The sequence below is a fragment of the Rousettus aegyptiacus genome, unplaced genomic scaffold, assembly GCF_014176215.1.
Source record: "Rousettus aegyptiacus isolate mRouAeg1 unplaced genomic scaffold, mRouAeg1.p scaffold_m13_p_7, whole genome shotgun sequence".
NCBI lineage: Eukaryota > Metazoa > Chordata > Mammalia > Chiroptera > Pteropodidae > Rousettus > Rousettus aegyptiacus.
Window position 1 is genome coordinate 18,467,285 of NW_023416310.1, and position 15,053 is coordinate 18,482,337.

Below are 15,053 nucleotides of genomic sequence, written 5' to 3' on the forward strand. Positions count from 1 at the left end.
TACTGTTAGAATCTTCTTTAGATCAACTGTCTTTAAATAAATTTTTTATTTAAAGAAGAAACTTCAAAATCCTGCCAAATCAGAAGAACCAGTATCATTTGCCATAAATAGAAGATAAGTGTAAAAGTGAGTAAACTAAAATAAAAAACAGTCTTTGACTTCAGACCTGTTTTCTGGATGATTTGGCAAATGCTAAAGAATTGCTAAAGGTATACTGAGACCTTTCTTTTCATTGGAAAGGGACTAGCCTTCGCACTGTGCAGTTCATTTATCTAATAGCATATCTGATCACCACCTAATGTCTTCTCATACTTTGGGAAACACTTTAATAGAATATACCTTAAGTCTTCTAATAAATGTGTTTTACAAATACAAAATAACAATATAGAAAAAGAAGTAGGAAAATGTCCATTAATCATGATACTCTCTACTTTTTAATCTGTAGTTAATTGGGAAAAACTAAGCAGACAGCCAAAGTAGCCTAGCTTTTGTGTTTACATTTGGCTTCAACATAGAGTGGTATTGTGGTTCTCATCCTCACCTTAAAGTTTTACAAAAATAGCTGAGTTTTAACTTAACATGTTTCTTTTCCTTTTTATTTTTCCCTTCGTCTGGCTCACCCAATGCCCTCTTGTGGCCCATGAAGCACCTTCTAACTAGGGTTGTCCTGTTCTTCCAGGGTTTTGCCCTTTTTCTTCAAGGCAGACCTCTTATTTCAGAATACTTCCCTGAATATGGATTATTATAATTTATACAGAGAAGGACTTGACCCTTTAAACTTTCGATGGGGCACTTGTATTTTAATGAAGGATAACTCAGATAGTTCTTGGGTGAAGGAGTGCATAGGATATGTATTAGTTGGATTGCCTTCTATACCATACTTCCTTTTGGGTGGTCTGCTGGGTAGTAAACTAGGTATAATCAATATTGCAGGCAAACTTTCTATGCACCACAGGCTTCAGTAAAAATAACTGCTTAGAGGAGGAACCTGAGATGGCATAGTGGTACAAACACCGTGGGAATGCCTGTTATGCCTAGTAGTTCTATAATTACTACTGAGATTTTTCTATTATATATAATATATGCCATATATAACTATGCACATTTATATCAATGCACACGCACATCTGAAAAGTAGCTTCTGAGTTTAATTTTGAAACAGACTCTGGGGCATTGCTTATTTCCCTCTGTTATATCTTAATTACACCTTAATCATGAAATGATTATCGATTTCTTTAATTATGAAATGAATCCCTATTGGTGAGGATTATTTTGGTGACTGATAATTGTAGTACTCTGATGGGGTTGGTATATAATGTAAATCAGAACATTATTCAAGTAATAAACATATCTCTAGTTTATGTTCATATTTCTTGGCTTATCTGATAGATTAACCAATTGACATGGCAGAGTGGCAACTAGAAGTGATTTACTGTGATTTAGTCTCCTAAAAGGTCCTTAGGGTCCTTAGGCAGAAGTTAAATCTGCAAATTGCATTAAGAACTTCCTAATGTTGATAATATTTTTAAAATTTATTCTTTATTTATTTTTCAATTATGATTGACGTTCCATATTAGTTTCAGGTGTACAGCATAGAGGTTAGACAATTATATAATTTATGAAGTTATCCCGATTAGTACCCACCTAGCAGTATACATAGGTATTACAATACTATTAATTATTATTCTGTGCCGTACTTTATATCCCTATGACTATTTTGTAATTACTCATTTGTACTTCTTAATCCCTTCTCCTTTTTTACCTAGCCCCTCAACTCCCCTCCCATCTGGCAACCATCAGTTTATCCTCAGTATCTATGAGTCTCTATTTTGTGTGTTCATTTATTTTGTTCTTTAGATTACAAGTATAAGTGAGATGATAATTGTATTTGTCTTTTCACTGTCTGACTTATTTCACTTAGCATAATACCCTCTAGGTCTGTCCATGGTGTCACAAGAATGATGTTTTATTCATGATTCTACTTTTACTGTCTACCACCTCTCCTAATAAATCTTTTCAAGATTCACACTTAATAATAACTGCTTAGAGTTAATTTGAGTCTAACCATTAACTTAGACAAACTAATGTTGTTGGTGGTGATTGTTAGTAAGCATTTAGATTAAGATAAATCAAGGAGAATATTCCTTTTGAAAGTACAAAAGGCTAGGCAAAAGTAGGCAAAAGTATATAATTTGAAAATAGAGAATTTTAAATTCAATACTTTCTGACTTTTCCCTGAAACAGATAAATATCAGGATTCATTGGGGGGACTCTTTAAAAGATATGTATGACATATTGTACATTAGTCTTACAGCATTCAAAAACGTACCTTAACTGTATCTGCAAAGTTAAATGTAATTTTATATTTAGACCATTTTTTACCATCCTCTACCACTTAAAACCTAAAAAGATTTGGAGTATTTCAGGATGCCCTTACAGGAAATTTTTTACTTTTTTCTTGTTCAATTAAAAATTTTTATGACAGTTTGAACAAAAATGAGGAATATGGTTGATTACACCATTAATATTGGTTCTATTTAACTGGTGTTTGCCTCAATAATATTAGGTAGTTTTATTTACTTCAGAGAAATTATTCAGAAGCTACCTTAGTAAGTCACTTCAACAGAAAGCGCAAAGGACTTCCAAAATAATAAAAACCTGTTCTTATTTCTTTTGCTTGTCTATTAGGCACTTATAAAGAACAAAAAGTTAAATATTCATCCATGAAGGACTTATACTCTAAGTGTAATTCACTCCCTTGGCTAATGTTTGAAAAATTTATTACTGATTTCTCATTTATTTTCTCCTAATAGTCTTAATTTTTGGCTTTTTAAAATATTTTAATGATTTTTGTGTTTAATACTTTTAATTTTTAGGCCTATAAGAAGTAGGAAGAAATAGTTCACTTGGGCCAAAAGAGAGAGGTAAAGAGGTAGAGAGGAGGGAACGCATGCTAGAATGAGAAAGCAGAATATCAGAAGTAGAAGGTAAAGGATGTATGAGGTGTAAGCTGTGTCACATGTTTGCCAAAGACAGCCTGTCGTTAGATCTTTATTGATGTGTAAGTCCAAAACCACTACCACTTAATTTTATACCAATTTTGAAGAATCAGCATCTGGTGAAAATGAATTTTTATAACTAAGATTGATGACTTGGACAGATAGAAGACAAAAGCATTTCTTGCATTTCTTTTGTTCTGCCAGTTTGAAATAATTTTGCTTAGTATAGTATTTATGTTCCCACCAGTTTTTATTGATTTGCGTTCTTGTTTCTTGAGAAAAAGTCAAACTTTTAAATTGTAGATGTTGTAACAAATATGTAGTAGCATATATTTACATTGAAAATGTAAGATGGTAATATAATCCTGACTTGTATAGAATATACAGTTAGAAAATTTCTTAGGGGTGTATTACCCGTTTTTCCTGTTATATGTAGTAGTTAAAATATTTATTATTATTTGATAGAGAATAAAAGTATTACTTAGAGTTTAACATCTAAAACTTACTAATAGGTAATAAATCTGGGATTTAGCTCCCCAGTCTCTTGATGCCTATGATGTTCATTATTGAAAACAATATTTGTAAGGATAAGTTGTGTGACTTATAGTCCAGATAGTTCTGTTTTTATACAGCATTGCTGTCTCTTACCAAAACAGTTCATTGATCATTTAGGGTTCATGCTTCTGTAATGGCTACACTTGAGCCTTATTAGGTGGTGTCTGAAAAATGCTTTGATCAAATGCAAAAATGCAATTTATACTATTATTTATGTGATTAACAAATAAACTTATAAAAATTATAAATTGATGTAATACTTCTACCTCAGTAGCAAAACATATCAATATAAAATGATTATTTCTTGTTGAATTGCATCAGATGTGCTTTATGTCTCAGGAAACTTTTTATTATATTATCTCAGACAAAATCTCGAGCAACCTTAATTGTTGAATTTGAAGTCTCTTACTTAAGTAAGACTTAGTTAATAACAAATCTTTCTGGGCACATTATAATAAGTAACCTGTCCGATATTATCTATAGGTTTTTAGAGCTATAAGGGACTCTCTTTAGAGTTCAGATAGTTTAGATCTCTCTTTTTATAAAAAACAAGGTTTATAAGTACCATGATTTGTTCCAGGTTCTCTGATGCTTAGTGGCAGAGCTGTGATAAAAACTCAGGTGTTCTAATGTCCTAATCAAGTATGTTTATTTACTAAATTAAACTTTGCTTCCAAAACCAATTTGATTTGAGGGAGGTGGACTTGTTTCTGAGCTAGCTTTGGATATTTAGGCTATATAAAGTTCTTTTAAAATGTTAACAATAAAGTAAAATTATTTTTAATTGAGAAATTTGGTTTTGATAATTATTAAAGTATATACAATAATGCAGATTCTACAGTTTTTTTGTGATGTTTCCTTTTACTCATCTTTTTTTCGTTCCCCTGCAGGATTTTTAAATTAGCACTATGATGGGATATTAAAAGGCAACGTATTTCATAGGTGTACATAGCATTTGAATCATACCTGAGTAATACTTACTGGATTGCTAAAGTAAACTGAGCCTCACCCTGTGTTGTGGCCTGTCTAGTATATGAGCAGGTAGCAGTCAACTTAATCACTTAATGAGAATTAAGTCAGCTTTACCCATTTGATGTTTTTGTTGCTCAAAAGAATTAATAAAACCATTCCTCTGAAAATTTCTTAGTCGTTGATGTGCACATTTTTCCTCTACTATCTTTCAAACTAATTTGGTATCTTCTTGCATAGTTTAAGGCAATGTGTTGGTGATGAATTATTTTGACTGTTGCTAAAAGAAGCCTCTCCCTACCCACCCTATACACTTTGTTTTTCATCTCCTGATTTTATTGTTATTTTAATATACCTTATATTTCTAATATTTTTAACACTCTTGTCAAGAAGAAAGTAAAGTTTCTGTATCAACAGTATTCGATATTGAAAGAATAAGCAAAAACACTCCCCCTGATTTATGACCAGTTATTGATCAACATTCTATTTTAGACTCTTAACTTGAAAGCAATTCTCAGTTACCTCAAGTATTGAAGAGATTTGTGGCAAGGGTCACATAATAAAATACTTTAGATTTTTACATATTTATGATTTCCACTTGAAATATAATTGCCTAGTATGGAAATTCATTCTGTTACCTACAAAATAATCACACTGCGAGGATATGACCCCTTAACTTTTACATACCAGCCTCAGTGAAATTCGTCTCCTGCTGGCCATTGTTATCTCAACTGGTGTTATCTCAACATGAGGTCAAACTACGCCATAATAGTTTGGCTTCATTTTTAAATAAGTGTGATACTTCATAACTTCCTTGGAGAAGTAACAGAGGCACTCATTTTGTCTTTGATCTTCTATGCAGACTTTTCTTGATGGACTCCAGTAGGCAGATAATCATATTTAGTATTTGATAGTTTCACCAATAATTTGAAAGAGAGACTTATTGTCAGTCACATAGTTTTAATTGATAATAAGGACATGACACAAATGAACTTTAATAGCAAATGTTCTTTATTACCTTAGCTATCTCAAAGCATCTTCCCTGGTACAATGAAGTTCATCTTATTTTAAAATAGAATTACCTTGTAGAAACACCCAATTTCCTTTTCTCTAGCTAAGCAATAAGATTAGTTGACCTACTTCTTAAAAGGCATATTTTCTATTAAACTCTTATTTTAAACTCCCTTAATCTAGTTCCTCTAGGGCTATTTTAACTCCCTAAGCTAGTTCCTCAGTTCGAGTTCTCCGACTTTATTTTCATTGGAAAAAAGCTTTCCTAGGTTCATTCCTTTTTCCTCTGCCTTTAAGACCTACAGAATGAAAAAAGCCTAGTTTTTTAGCCAAGAAACATTTGTTGTAACCATTTATATTTTTTAAGTTTCTTTTTTGAATGACCTTGAACAAATTCAGTTGTTCATAAACTTTTTACTTGATGATGGACACAAAAATGCCAACATTTATTTTAACATGTCTTCTGTGCCTCAGATGAATTGCCTGTTGTTGAAGCATCTTATTCGAGGCAACCCTATTCTTCAATAACACACAGAACCTTCTTTTTGTCTTATGATGTTTAATCTCACCTAAAAATTATATATTTATCTAATCTAGAAATTATGGTTTTATTTTTAAAGTCTTATCATACCTCTGTCTTGAATATTTGCTTTTCATACTGCTCATTTATGCTTCCCAAGGAAGATTTTATGTCCAACTTTAATTTAAATAATATTGGAAACGAAAATGGGCAGTTTTTTTAAAAAAAAATTTGAGTAAAAATAAAAGAGAATCAAGAGTTTTAAACTAAGCTTTAAACTAATTGCAGAAAACATTAATCTTAGAGATTTTTACCCTAATTACAAGTGCATTTTAAGAATCATTTTCATGTGTTCTGGAGACAGTAGAAGCAAATAATTCTCCATACTAATATTTTTGAAAAATTTTTTTCTGCTTGCTTTTAATCTTAATTTGTTTTCAACTATAATTCCTAGCAAAGAGCTTTAGAACTGTGGAGTACAAGATGACATGTTGTTTCATTTTCTCTAAAATGCTATTTCTTACTAGTTCGAAATCTGGATGTTTTAGTGTGTAGTCTCCAGATTACTCCTTCAACATGGCTCTGCTTTTTAAATGTTTATTTTGACTGTGTGATAGTTTTGACTTTAGAATTAGGAGTGCAGGGGTTGAAGTGGTCTCTTTAAATATTCTACCAAGAAAATAGCTATATTAAGCTGTTTTCAGATTATAGATAATAAAAGAACAATTCTGATATTTTGTATTTAGTCTTATGAATAGCCAACTTAATTTGAGTGGTAGTATTAGCAGAGGCAGTTAATTATAACTGAATGTTAAGTTTTGGGTTTTTTTTTTTTCTTTTGTTTACACACACACACACATTTGCCCATTTTGCTCACATCCTAATTTCAGATTATATGTCACAGAGCCAGAATATGCTTAATTTATTAGCTGTTTAGTTGAAATTCACAGCATAGTGGAAAATGTTTGCAGATAATTCTGTGCAATAGTAGAAACTTCAGTTGATTCCTCATATTTCTTCAGGGCAGTGATCACAACCAGATTCAACGTATGCACAAAGCAGCGGATACCATGGTAGCGGCCGTCGCTGATTGCTTTTACCATGTTGGATCCATTGTCAGTCTCAAAGACCTACTTCCAGCTAGGTGCCTTGAACTCAAATAGCTTTTCACACAGACTTCAGGATGTGAGCTAAGGTATGGCCTTTTTTCATGAGCTGGGCCTACATATGGGTTGACAGTAACCTGCAACTTTTATAGGAAAGAGACTGCTGGCTGTAGTTTAATGTCAGACAATGACTAGCTGTAGTCATCATTAGGCAGGTAGTGTATGTTCTTCATATATTTGAAGTACTCTCACCTTTTGGAGGATATCTTTTTTTTCCCCCCTATATGTTTTTGTCGAAAAAGACTTTCCACAGAAAAATTTTTCATTAGAGCCTGATGTAAAGTTTTAAGATATATCTGCTTTATAATTGAACCATTGTCTTCAATATGAGATGTATGTGATCATTTCTTTTACTCATTTAGTATAAAAAATAATATTTTTTAAACTTCTGGGGACTTTTGCACTTTTTCATTTTTTATTTTGCTGTTAACTTTATATAAAATTTACCATCCTAACTATTTTAATAATAGGGATTTCTTCTACTAATAATCTTTTAAAACCTGGAATTAAGACATAGGCATTCATGTATAAGGCTGGAAAATCAGAATCAGTAGTTTTTCAGGGTAACTTTCCTTGAATTGCATTGATGCAGTTTACTCTCCAAGCTGGAAGTTCTTATTTATTCAAGGTGAAAATACTTAATTCTGGAAAAATGAGCTTTACTCCCACATCTTTCTTCTCTGCTTGGCAAGATGTGTTTCTTTACGTGAAATCTGTTTTTGAGAGTACAGTGGATCAACTGATTGATAGATTTCAGGAAATCATCTTTTACAGCTATAGCCATAACTCTTCTGGTTTTTCAAATTGTTTACTGTTGTTTTCCTGTTAAGATTTAGTGGCCCTGCTAAGAAATTTTTGACCCCTGGAGTACGAGAATTATTTCTAATGGGGGAGAGAGAGTCCTTTTAAATTCAAAAGGAGTACAGTCAAGCAGTTTATACACTTTTCTTGACTCACAGTGCGTGCTATTTATTGTCGATAGCTATAGTGGAGAATCTGAGCTTGTCTACCAGAATCATATCTTTAGTAAACTGTAGTCTCAATTTTATTTCATAGCTTTAAAAGATGTACGATCTTATTTGTTTCTAGCAATAAAAATGTCTGTGATTTCGATCTTAAAACATTCATTATATTCTCCTTACATGTGTATACAAACATATATGTTCATATATACCAACACACAGAAGTTGATGGCTGAAATGTTATACAATATGACATCTCTCAAGTGGTTCCTCAGTGGCAAAGGGAAGTTGGCCACGTGTTCTCTGTGACTTGTTAGTTGTTACACCTCAGGGGAGATAAGAGAGCGTAGGAGAAAAGGCAATAACCCAGTGACACATCATAGCTCTTCAATTAAATCATCTTGCCAGGTGAGGTAGTATGTACCTGATAGTTAAATATATCTGTGGTTACTAGTTCATTCACACACCATGGGAGCCATTTCAAACACATGCATAAAACTGTATCCATCTGCTCTTGCTACCCACTGAGTGGCTCTTCTTAATTTACCTTTTATTTTCTGAGCAGAGTTTTATCTTTGTGATAAAGAACAATTCACTTGTACATAATTAACATAATATTTTGTTAACGACTCTTCTGTCTCCTGTTAGTCTTTGGTCTCTAAGGCTCCATGCCCACTTTGTGAAATACTGTTTTAATATAATAGCCGAGTCTTTTCGTTGATAGGTATACAATTGGAAAAATGAGTGATGTATAGTTTAGCTCACACCTTAGCATAAATATTTTAAACATGTTTATTTACACGCGATTTCAGTTTGTTTTAAATTACTTAATAAATTAACGAAGATGTAGATTTTTAGTATCAGCAGTAGTGTAATGATGTTTATTATGTGAGTGACCATGCTGAGAGTTAAAATCGAGAAAAGAGAATTTATTTTTAATTGTTATTTTCAGTGATTCTTTTAGTAAAGTACTACTGCATTTATCTAGAAAATTTAAAGAAACACTGAAACCTTGCTGTAACACATCCTGTTATGATACACAATTTGATATAAGGTTGGGTGTATTCTGAGAAGGGACTAGCAGAAGAATACCTTTAAAATGTTTATGCCCTAAAACTTGATGTTTAAATTAAATTTCAGTGTATAGAAGCACATTGTGTTAAAATATCTAATAGTGAACTACATTTCACTCTGGAATATTTTTCCCTCTTAGAAATGACATACTCTGAGTGAAATGTAAATAAGACGAAAATTTAAAACTGCATAGGGTTCTTTGATTCCCAGATCTTAGAAGACAGGGGATAGGCACTTGTCACTTTCAGAAATAGAAGTGATTTCTTTATTTCTAGGTATTTAAAATTATAATAAGTGTGTTTTTAAAGGTGTGGATTCAAGGACATATCAGGTATCTGGTTCTTTGTACAGTATATGACCTTTTCTACAGTGTTTATATCTCTTGTTTGTTTTTGCATTTGAAGAGTAAACCTATCAAGAACTTTATTTACTGTGTTAGCTAGGCATTATTTTATAGTTTCCAAAGCAACAATGAATTAAACTATCATTTATACACACTATCATTTTGATTTTTAATTACTGTTTTTGACTTATAGAAGTATCTTTTTTCAGTCTTACAGTCTTAATTTTCTATCCATTTCTTTCCATGTTAAAAAAAATTTTCAGATCTAAAAGGGAGAATGTTAAAACAGGAGTAAAACCAGAAACATCTGATCAAGAACCAGAAGGACTTACTCTTTTGGTACCAGACATCCAGAAGACTGCTGAGATTGTTTATGCAGCCACTACCAGTTTGCGGCAAGCAAATCAAGGTATAATTCTGTTCCTTTTATGCTACTTTTATTTTGATTCAAAGATGTTCTTTTACTTATTGAAAACTGCCTTTCTCTTCCCTCTATATTAATGGTGTTCAAGCAAGTTCATTTACCTAAAAATTTTGTTCTCTGTCATATTTTCAAGTTAATTATGAATAATCTGTAATTCTAAAATATTTATCTCTACAATGGATGATTGCAAAGACTAAGTTTAGTAGGCTGACAACAGCACCATAAATTTATCTTTTCTTTCTATAAAAGATCATGAAATTGAAAATTGCCATTGTATTAAATAGAAAACATTAAGATTGGGTGAGAATTTAGTTTAAATTGGTATTTTCATATAAGAGCAACAGAAGATATAAACGAGTCTGCGTTATTGGTTGTGTCTCTCTCTTCTGTTTTTGCCTGAATGGATGAAACCTAATTAACATTTTAAGAATTTAAGCATTAAAGTTGATAAGGTTTTTAACCCTTAATAAGTTACATTTTTGAAATAGAAAGAAATTTTTTATTCTTAAAATGGTGCAGTGGGAAGATGACTGTAAAGTTTGGTCATTTTTTAGCATTCGAAATTTGAACTCTAGAGGTTAATTGCTTTTTGTTTTAATCTTCTAAAATGGATACTTATATTGTTTACCTTGAAATATTAAATAACAGAAAAAAAACTAGGTGAATATTCAAAGAAGGTGGCCATGAAACCCAAACCTTTATCAGTATTGAAATCACTTGAAGAAAAATATGTGGCTGTTATGAAGAAATTACAGTTTGGTAAGTTGAAATTTTAATCTTCATTTCTTTAGGTCTTCACATTTTTTAATAGTGTTATTGAAATGTGTTCTAGAAAATCAAAGATTTTAGAACTTGTTTGTAACATGAATTATTTATATTCTCTCTCACACACTATATACAGACATAATATAAACACAAATTTTTAATCATATTTTTGTTTTTGAATTCATATACATTTATAGTTATATTTCAAAATCATGGTTCATTAGAAACCTAGAAACAAAAGCCAGATCTCTAGAAAATGGGCAGGAAGTTTGTTTTCTTTACCTATCTATTTCATTATGTCCTAGCCAAGAGGAGTCCAAGACCTGGGGCTTTGAGCTAATAAGTATGTTACTGTCACTGTTTTAGAATTCCATGAGATTTACCTTTGGAAAATGTAGTTACAGGTAGTTCATGTGGTAGATTTTACCATTTCAAAACTCTTGACAATTAAGGACCGATGAAAATATCTATTTCTAGATTAAAGAAACAGAATTTTGAGCCTCAAGTCAGTGAATAATAATTCCGTTGGGAACCCCCCGCAAGCATCGCTAAGTTAAAAATAAACCCTATATACTCTGGTAGAGATGTCAAAAGGGCATCGGTTGCTGTGTCCCACTCACTCCATTAGATATAACAGTAGTATTTGTCGGAACTAGGTAAAAGGAAATAGAAAACAGTCCATGGTCATGTTTCTGGTCCAAGATTTTAAATAGCATTTTCTAAACCATATATGCTTTGCTGATAGTACTGAGCTTTGGATTTTCCTGTTCAGTGTTTGAGTGTTAGCCAGGAGTGGAAGGTGTCAGGAACAGGGTTGGGGAGACAGAAGAAGTGATTCTTCTAACCAAGATTTTGTCTCCTCCTACTTGGAAAAACATTCCTTGCTAGGGGTCAAAAAATTTATATAAATTGAGTTATTTTTTATAATCTTAGTTTATCATTGAAAAGCTGGTTTTGGCTTATTGGAAATATTTTATATAAAGTGATTATTTTTCTCTTCCATTTTTACTGTTGTAGTTTATCAATACTGAGGCGACACTATAGACTATAGGGTATAGCCATTATTTGTGTTCTCATATTATGCAATACCATTTTTATTTCTCTTAGAAATTTTTCTATAACCTTTGTCAAGCAGATTTCTCCTTTTTAACTTTCATTTGGGGTTTGGTTAGTTTCTAATAATGTTACAGTATTTTGCCTCATTCAGTTTAGCAATCTAGTCTCTTCCTTTCACTCTAAGTATATTAGCATGTTTTCTTAATACTTCTGAAGAAGCACTTTATTGAAAATTCCTTTTTGTAAGTATTAAAACCAAATACTTTATTTGAATTCGATTAAGCATTACTAGGATTGTTTACAGCTTTTTGGATTCTCATTAGTTTTTATAATATTTTATTAAATTGTTTTTTACTAGTTATTGTTGCATAAAAAATTACCCCCAAAACTTTAACATGCTTAAAACCTTTATCCACAGTTTCCATGGGCCAGGAATTCAGGAATGGTTCAGCTCACAGGTTCTAGCTTTGGTGTCTCATGAGGTTGCAGTCAGATGTTGATTGGAGCTTCAGTTGTGAAGTCTTGACTGGATCTTGAGACTGTGTACTCAAGCTTACTCATGTGGCTACTGAGAGGAAGCCTCTGTTCTTTGCCATGCACCTCTCCGTAGGATTTCTTGAGTGTCTTCACACATCACATCTGGTTTCTCAGAGAGAACAAACAGGGAGCCACACTTTCTTTAAGACATAGTCTTAGAAGTAATATATTATTGCTTCTGCTTTATTCAATAGAATCAAGTCTCTAAGTCTAATCCATACTCAGGGAAAGGGAATTAATTTCTGCCTTTTGAAGAGTGTGAAATAATTTGTGCATGTATTTTAAACCACCAGCTTTCTATTGGGAAAATAGCAAATTTGTTCTAGATTCTTAGAGAAAAAGTTTCCTGAAATGTGTTTGTGTATGTATTAGAATTATTTTATTTGAGCTTAGATTTTGGTTCCTTACTGGGTTATACACAAAAATACACTGTAAAGTTCATGTAGTTGGAAGTGTTCAGCCACATTTCATCTCTACATATTCTTTAGTTCTTTCAATACAGAAAGTTTCATTTCAACATGAATGTTTATGCTTCTATATTAATGAGAGGTTCTGGTTTAAAATGATTACCTCTAATTAATTTAGTGTCATATGTCAGAACCATTGATTAATGTTAGCCAGTCAGTCAGAAGATTTTCATATTATAGAAAGTTGGATGTGCCTTTAAATATACTGTTTTGCTTCTCATTGACTTTTAAATAATTCAGAAAATACATGTTTTCTGTTGAAATGTTTTTAATAAACTACATTTTCTGCCTTATTAAACATTTTTCAGTATCATGATTCTCCCATAATTTGGTATTTATTTACTACCTAATATTTGATTATATGATATACTGTCATTTGTTTAACCAATAACTGGACCTTTGTTTTTTCCAGTTTTTCAGTAGCACATGCAACAAACATTTCAGTGGCCATTATTGCATATAAATATTTGATTATTTTTTTAGGACAAATTAATAGGGAATCACTGAGTCAAACAAGATGTACATTTTTAGCAATTAGCCATTATTTTTGATTGAATACATTAATTAAATTTTGGTATTGGTAGACCCTGTTCTGTTATAGATATGTGATATAAAAGTTTTCTTCCAGGCATGGGAATGGGCTTGTGTTTCTGTCTGATGGATTGCTATTTATAAAATTTAAAGGTAATTTGCCCATGTAGCATATGAAAGGCAGCAGAGTTGAGCAGATGAAATAACTTCAGTTTACAAGTTTACTGATAGAAACTAGTCAGTAGAATTGCTGAGATATAGTACATTTAATCAGTAATAGTTATATATGTGCTGTGTAATAAAGAAAGCTTTCAATATTGCTTAAGTTAGATTTTAATTGTATAGAATTGGTGATAAATTCTACAAAAAATGAACCAAAATCCTTTTTCTCTTTGAAAAATTTGTTAAAGATTGTGACACTCCTATTTTAAATACCTTAGTGCACAGACCTGTTACACTGTTTATAGGTCTTTTTTTTTCTAGATTATAAGCTCTTTGAAGGCAGATGTAGTTTCATAGTTGTCATTTAACTCAAACAGCCTAGCCAGGAACCTTGTACTTAGTTCTTGGTAAAATTTAATGCAATAATGCTACCAACTATAATATAGTATTAGTGTTTTCTCCATATATTTAGAATTGTGTGAATGCAAGATAAAAAGTTATCATTGCTTCTGATGACAGTATTTGCCCTAGTAGGTGGTTTTGATTTAATGTTATGATTTATTTCAGTATCCTTGGTTTTAAGCCATCGGTGGGTGGACCTAATCTGAATTACAGATAAAGTTTAAATACACCATTTTCTTCCTATTGTATTATATAGCTTACAAGTAAAGAGTAAACTTAAATCCTTCCAAATCTGCCTAAAAAAATGGTTAAGAATTAGCCCATTAATTATATTTTGTCAGAGTATTTAGATCACCCTAATAATATTCTTTTATTCTACTAATTCCAGAAGTAATGCAAGAGTAAACTTCAGCTTGGCAGTTCCGTTTTTTTGACTCCAGATCAATGCAACTATATAAAGACTTATTCTACTTTTAAAAAATGAAATGTAATAAGAATACTTTTGGCATTTTATGTTCAGAATTTTTGCAAAAATATCATATACCACTCATTTTAAGAGAAAATTATCTACTTTGCATTGTCATTTAGTTACTTGATGTAATCTGTCAGCATGTCCACATTGTAGATTAAAAATAATTTTTCTTTATTTAGACACATTTGAGATGGTTTCTGAAGATGAAGATGGGAAATTGGGTTTTAAAGTAAACTACCACTACATGTCTCAGGTGAAAAATGCAAACGATGCAAACAGTGCTGCCAGGGCTCGCCGCCTTGCCCAGGAAGCAGTGACACTCTCAACCTCGCTGCCTCTTTCATCATCTTCCAGTGTGTTTGTGCGCTGTGATGAGGAACGACTTGATATCATGAAGGTAGAAAAAACTTCCTCTCTCCTTGGCTAATCTAATTATTTGAATACTCATACAAAGCACTAGGTATAGCATGAATTTTAATAAATTCAGTAAAAAATCTGTTAATCATTTTCGACCTCAGTGGAAGGACTCCTTTTTAATGTTAGTTTAGAGTATGTGGATGAGACTATTTAAAATAAAGATTTAGAAGAAGATACCAAAATACTTACCTGAGCAAAAACCATATGCAGTCTATCATAAT

The 15,053-nt window shown here is 31.7% G+C and overlaps 1 protein-coding gene across 12 annotated transcripts in view; it reads left to right on the forward strand.

Annotated features, from left to right (window-relative positions):
* BIRC6 (baculoviral IAP repeat containing 6) overlaps window positions 1-15,053 on the forward strand; it is a 184,843-nt gene that overhangs the window by 153,584 nt on the left and 16,206 nt on the right. For 11 of the 12 annotated variants that reach the window (XM_036224567.1, XM_036224569.1, XM_036224571.1 and 8 more), the window contains 3 exons: window positions 9,863-10,008; window positions 10,672-10,782; window positions 14,595-14,812. In XM_036224567.1, the coding sequence (XP_036080460.1) occupies window positions 9,863-10,008; window positions 10,672-10,782; window positions 14,595-14,812 (475 nt within the window). Of the gene's footprint in view, window positions 1-7,076; window positions 7,250-9,862; window positions 10,009-10,671; window positions 10,783-14,594; window positions 14,813-15,053 lie in introns of those variants that run through there. The other variant, XR_004952019.1, reaches the window with a different exon arrangement.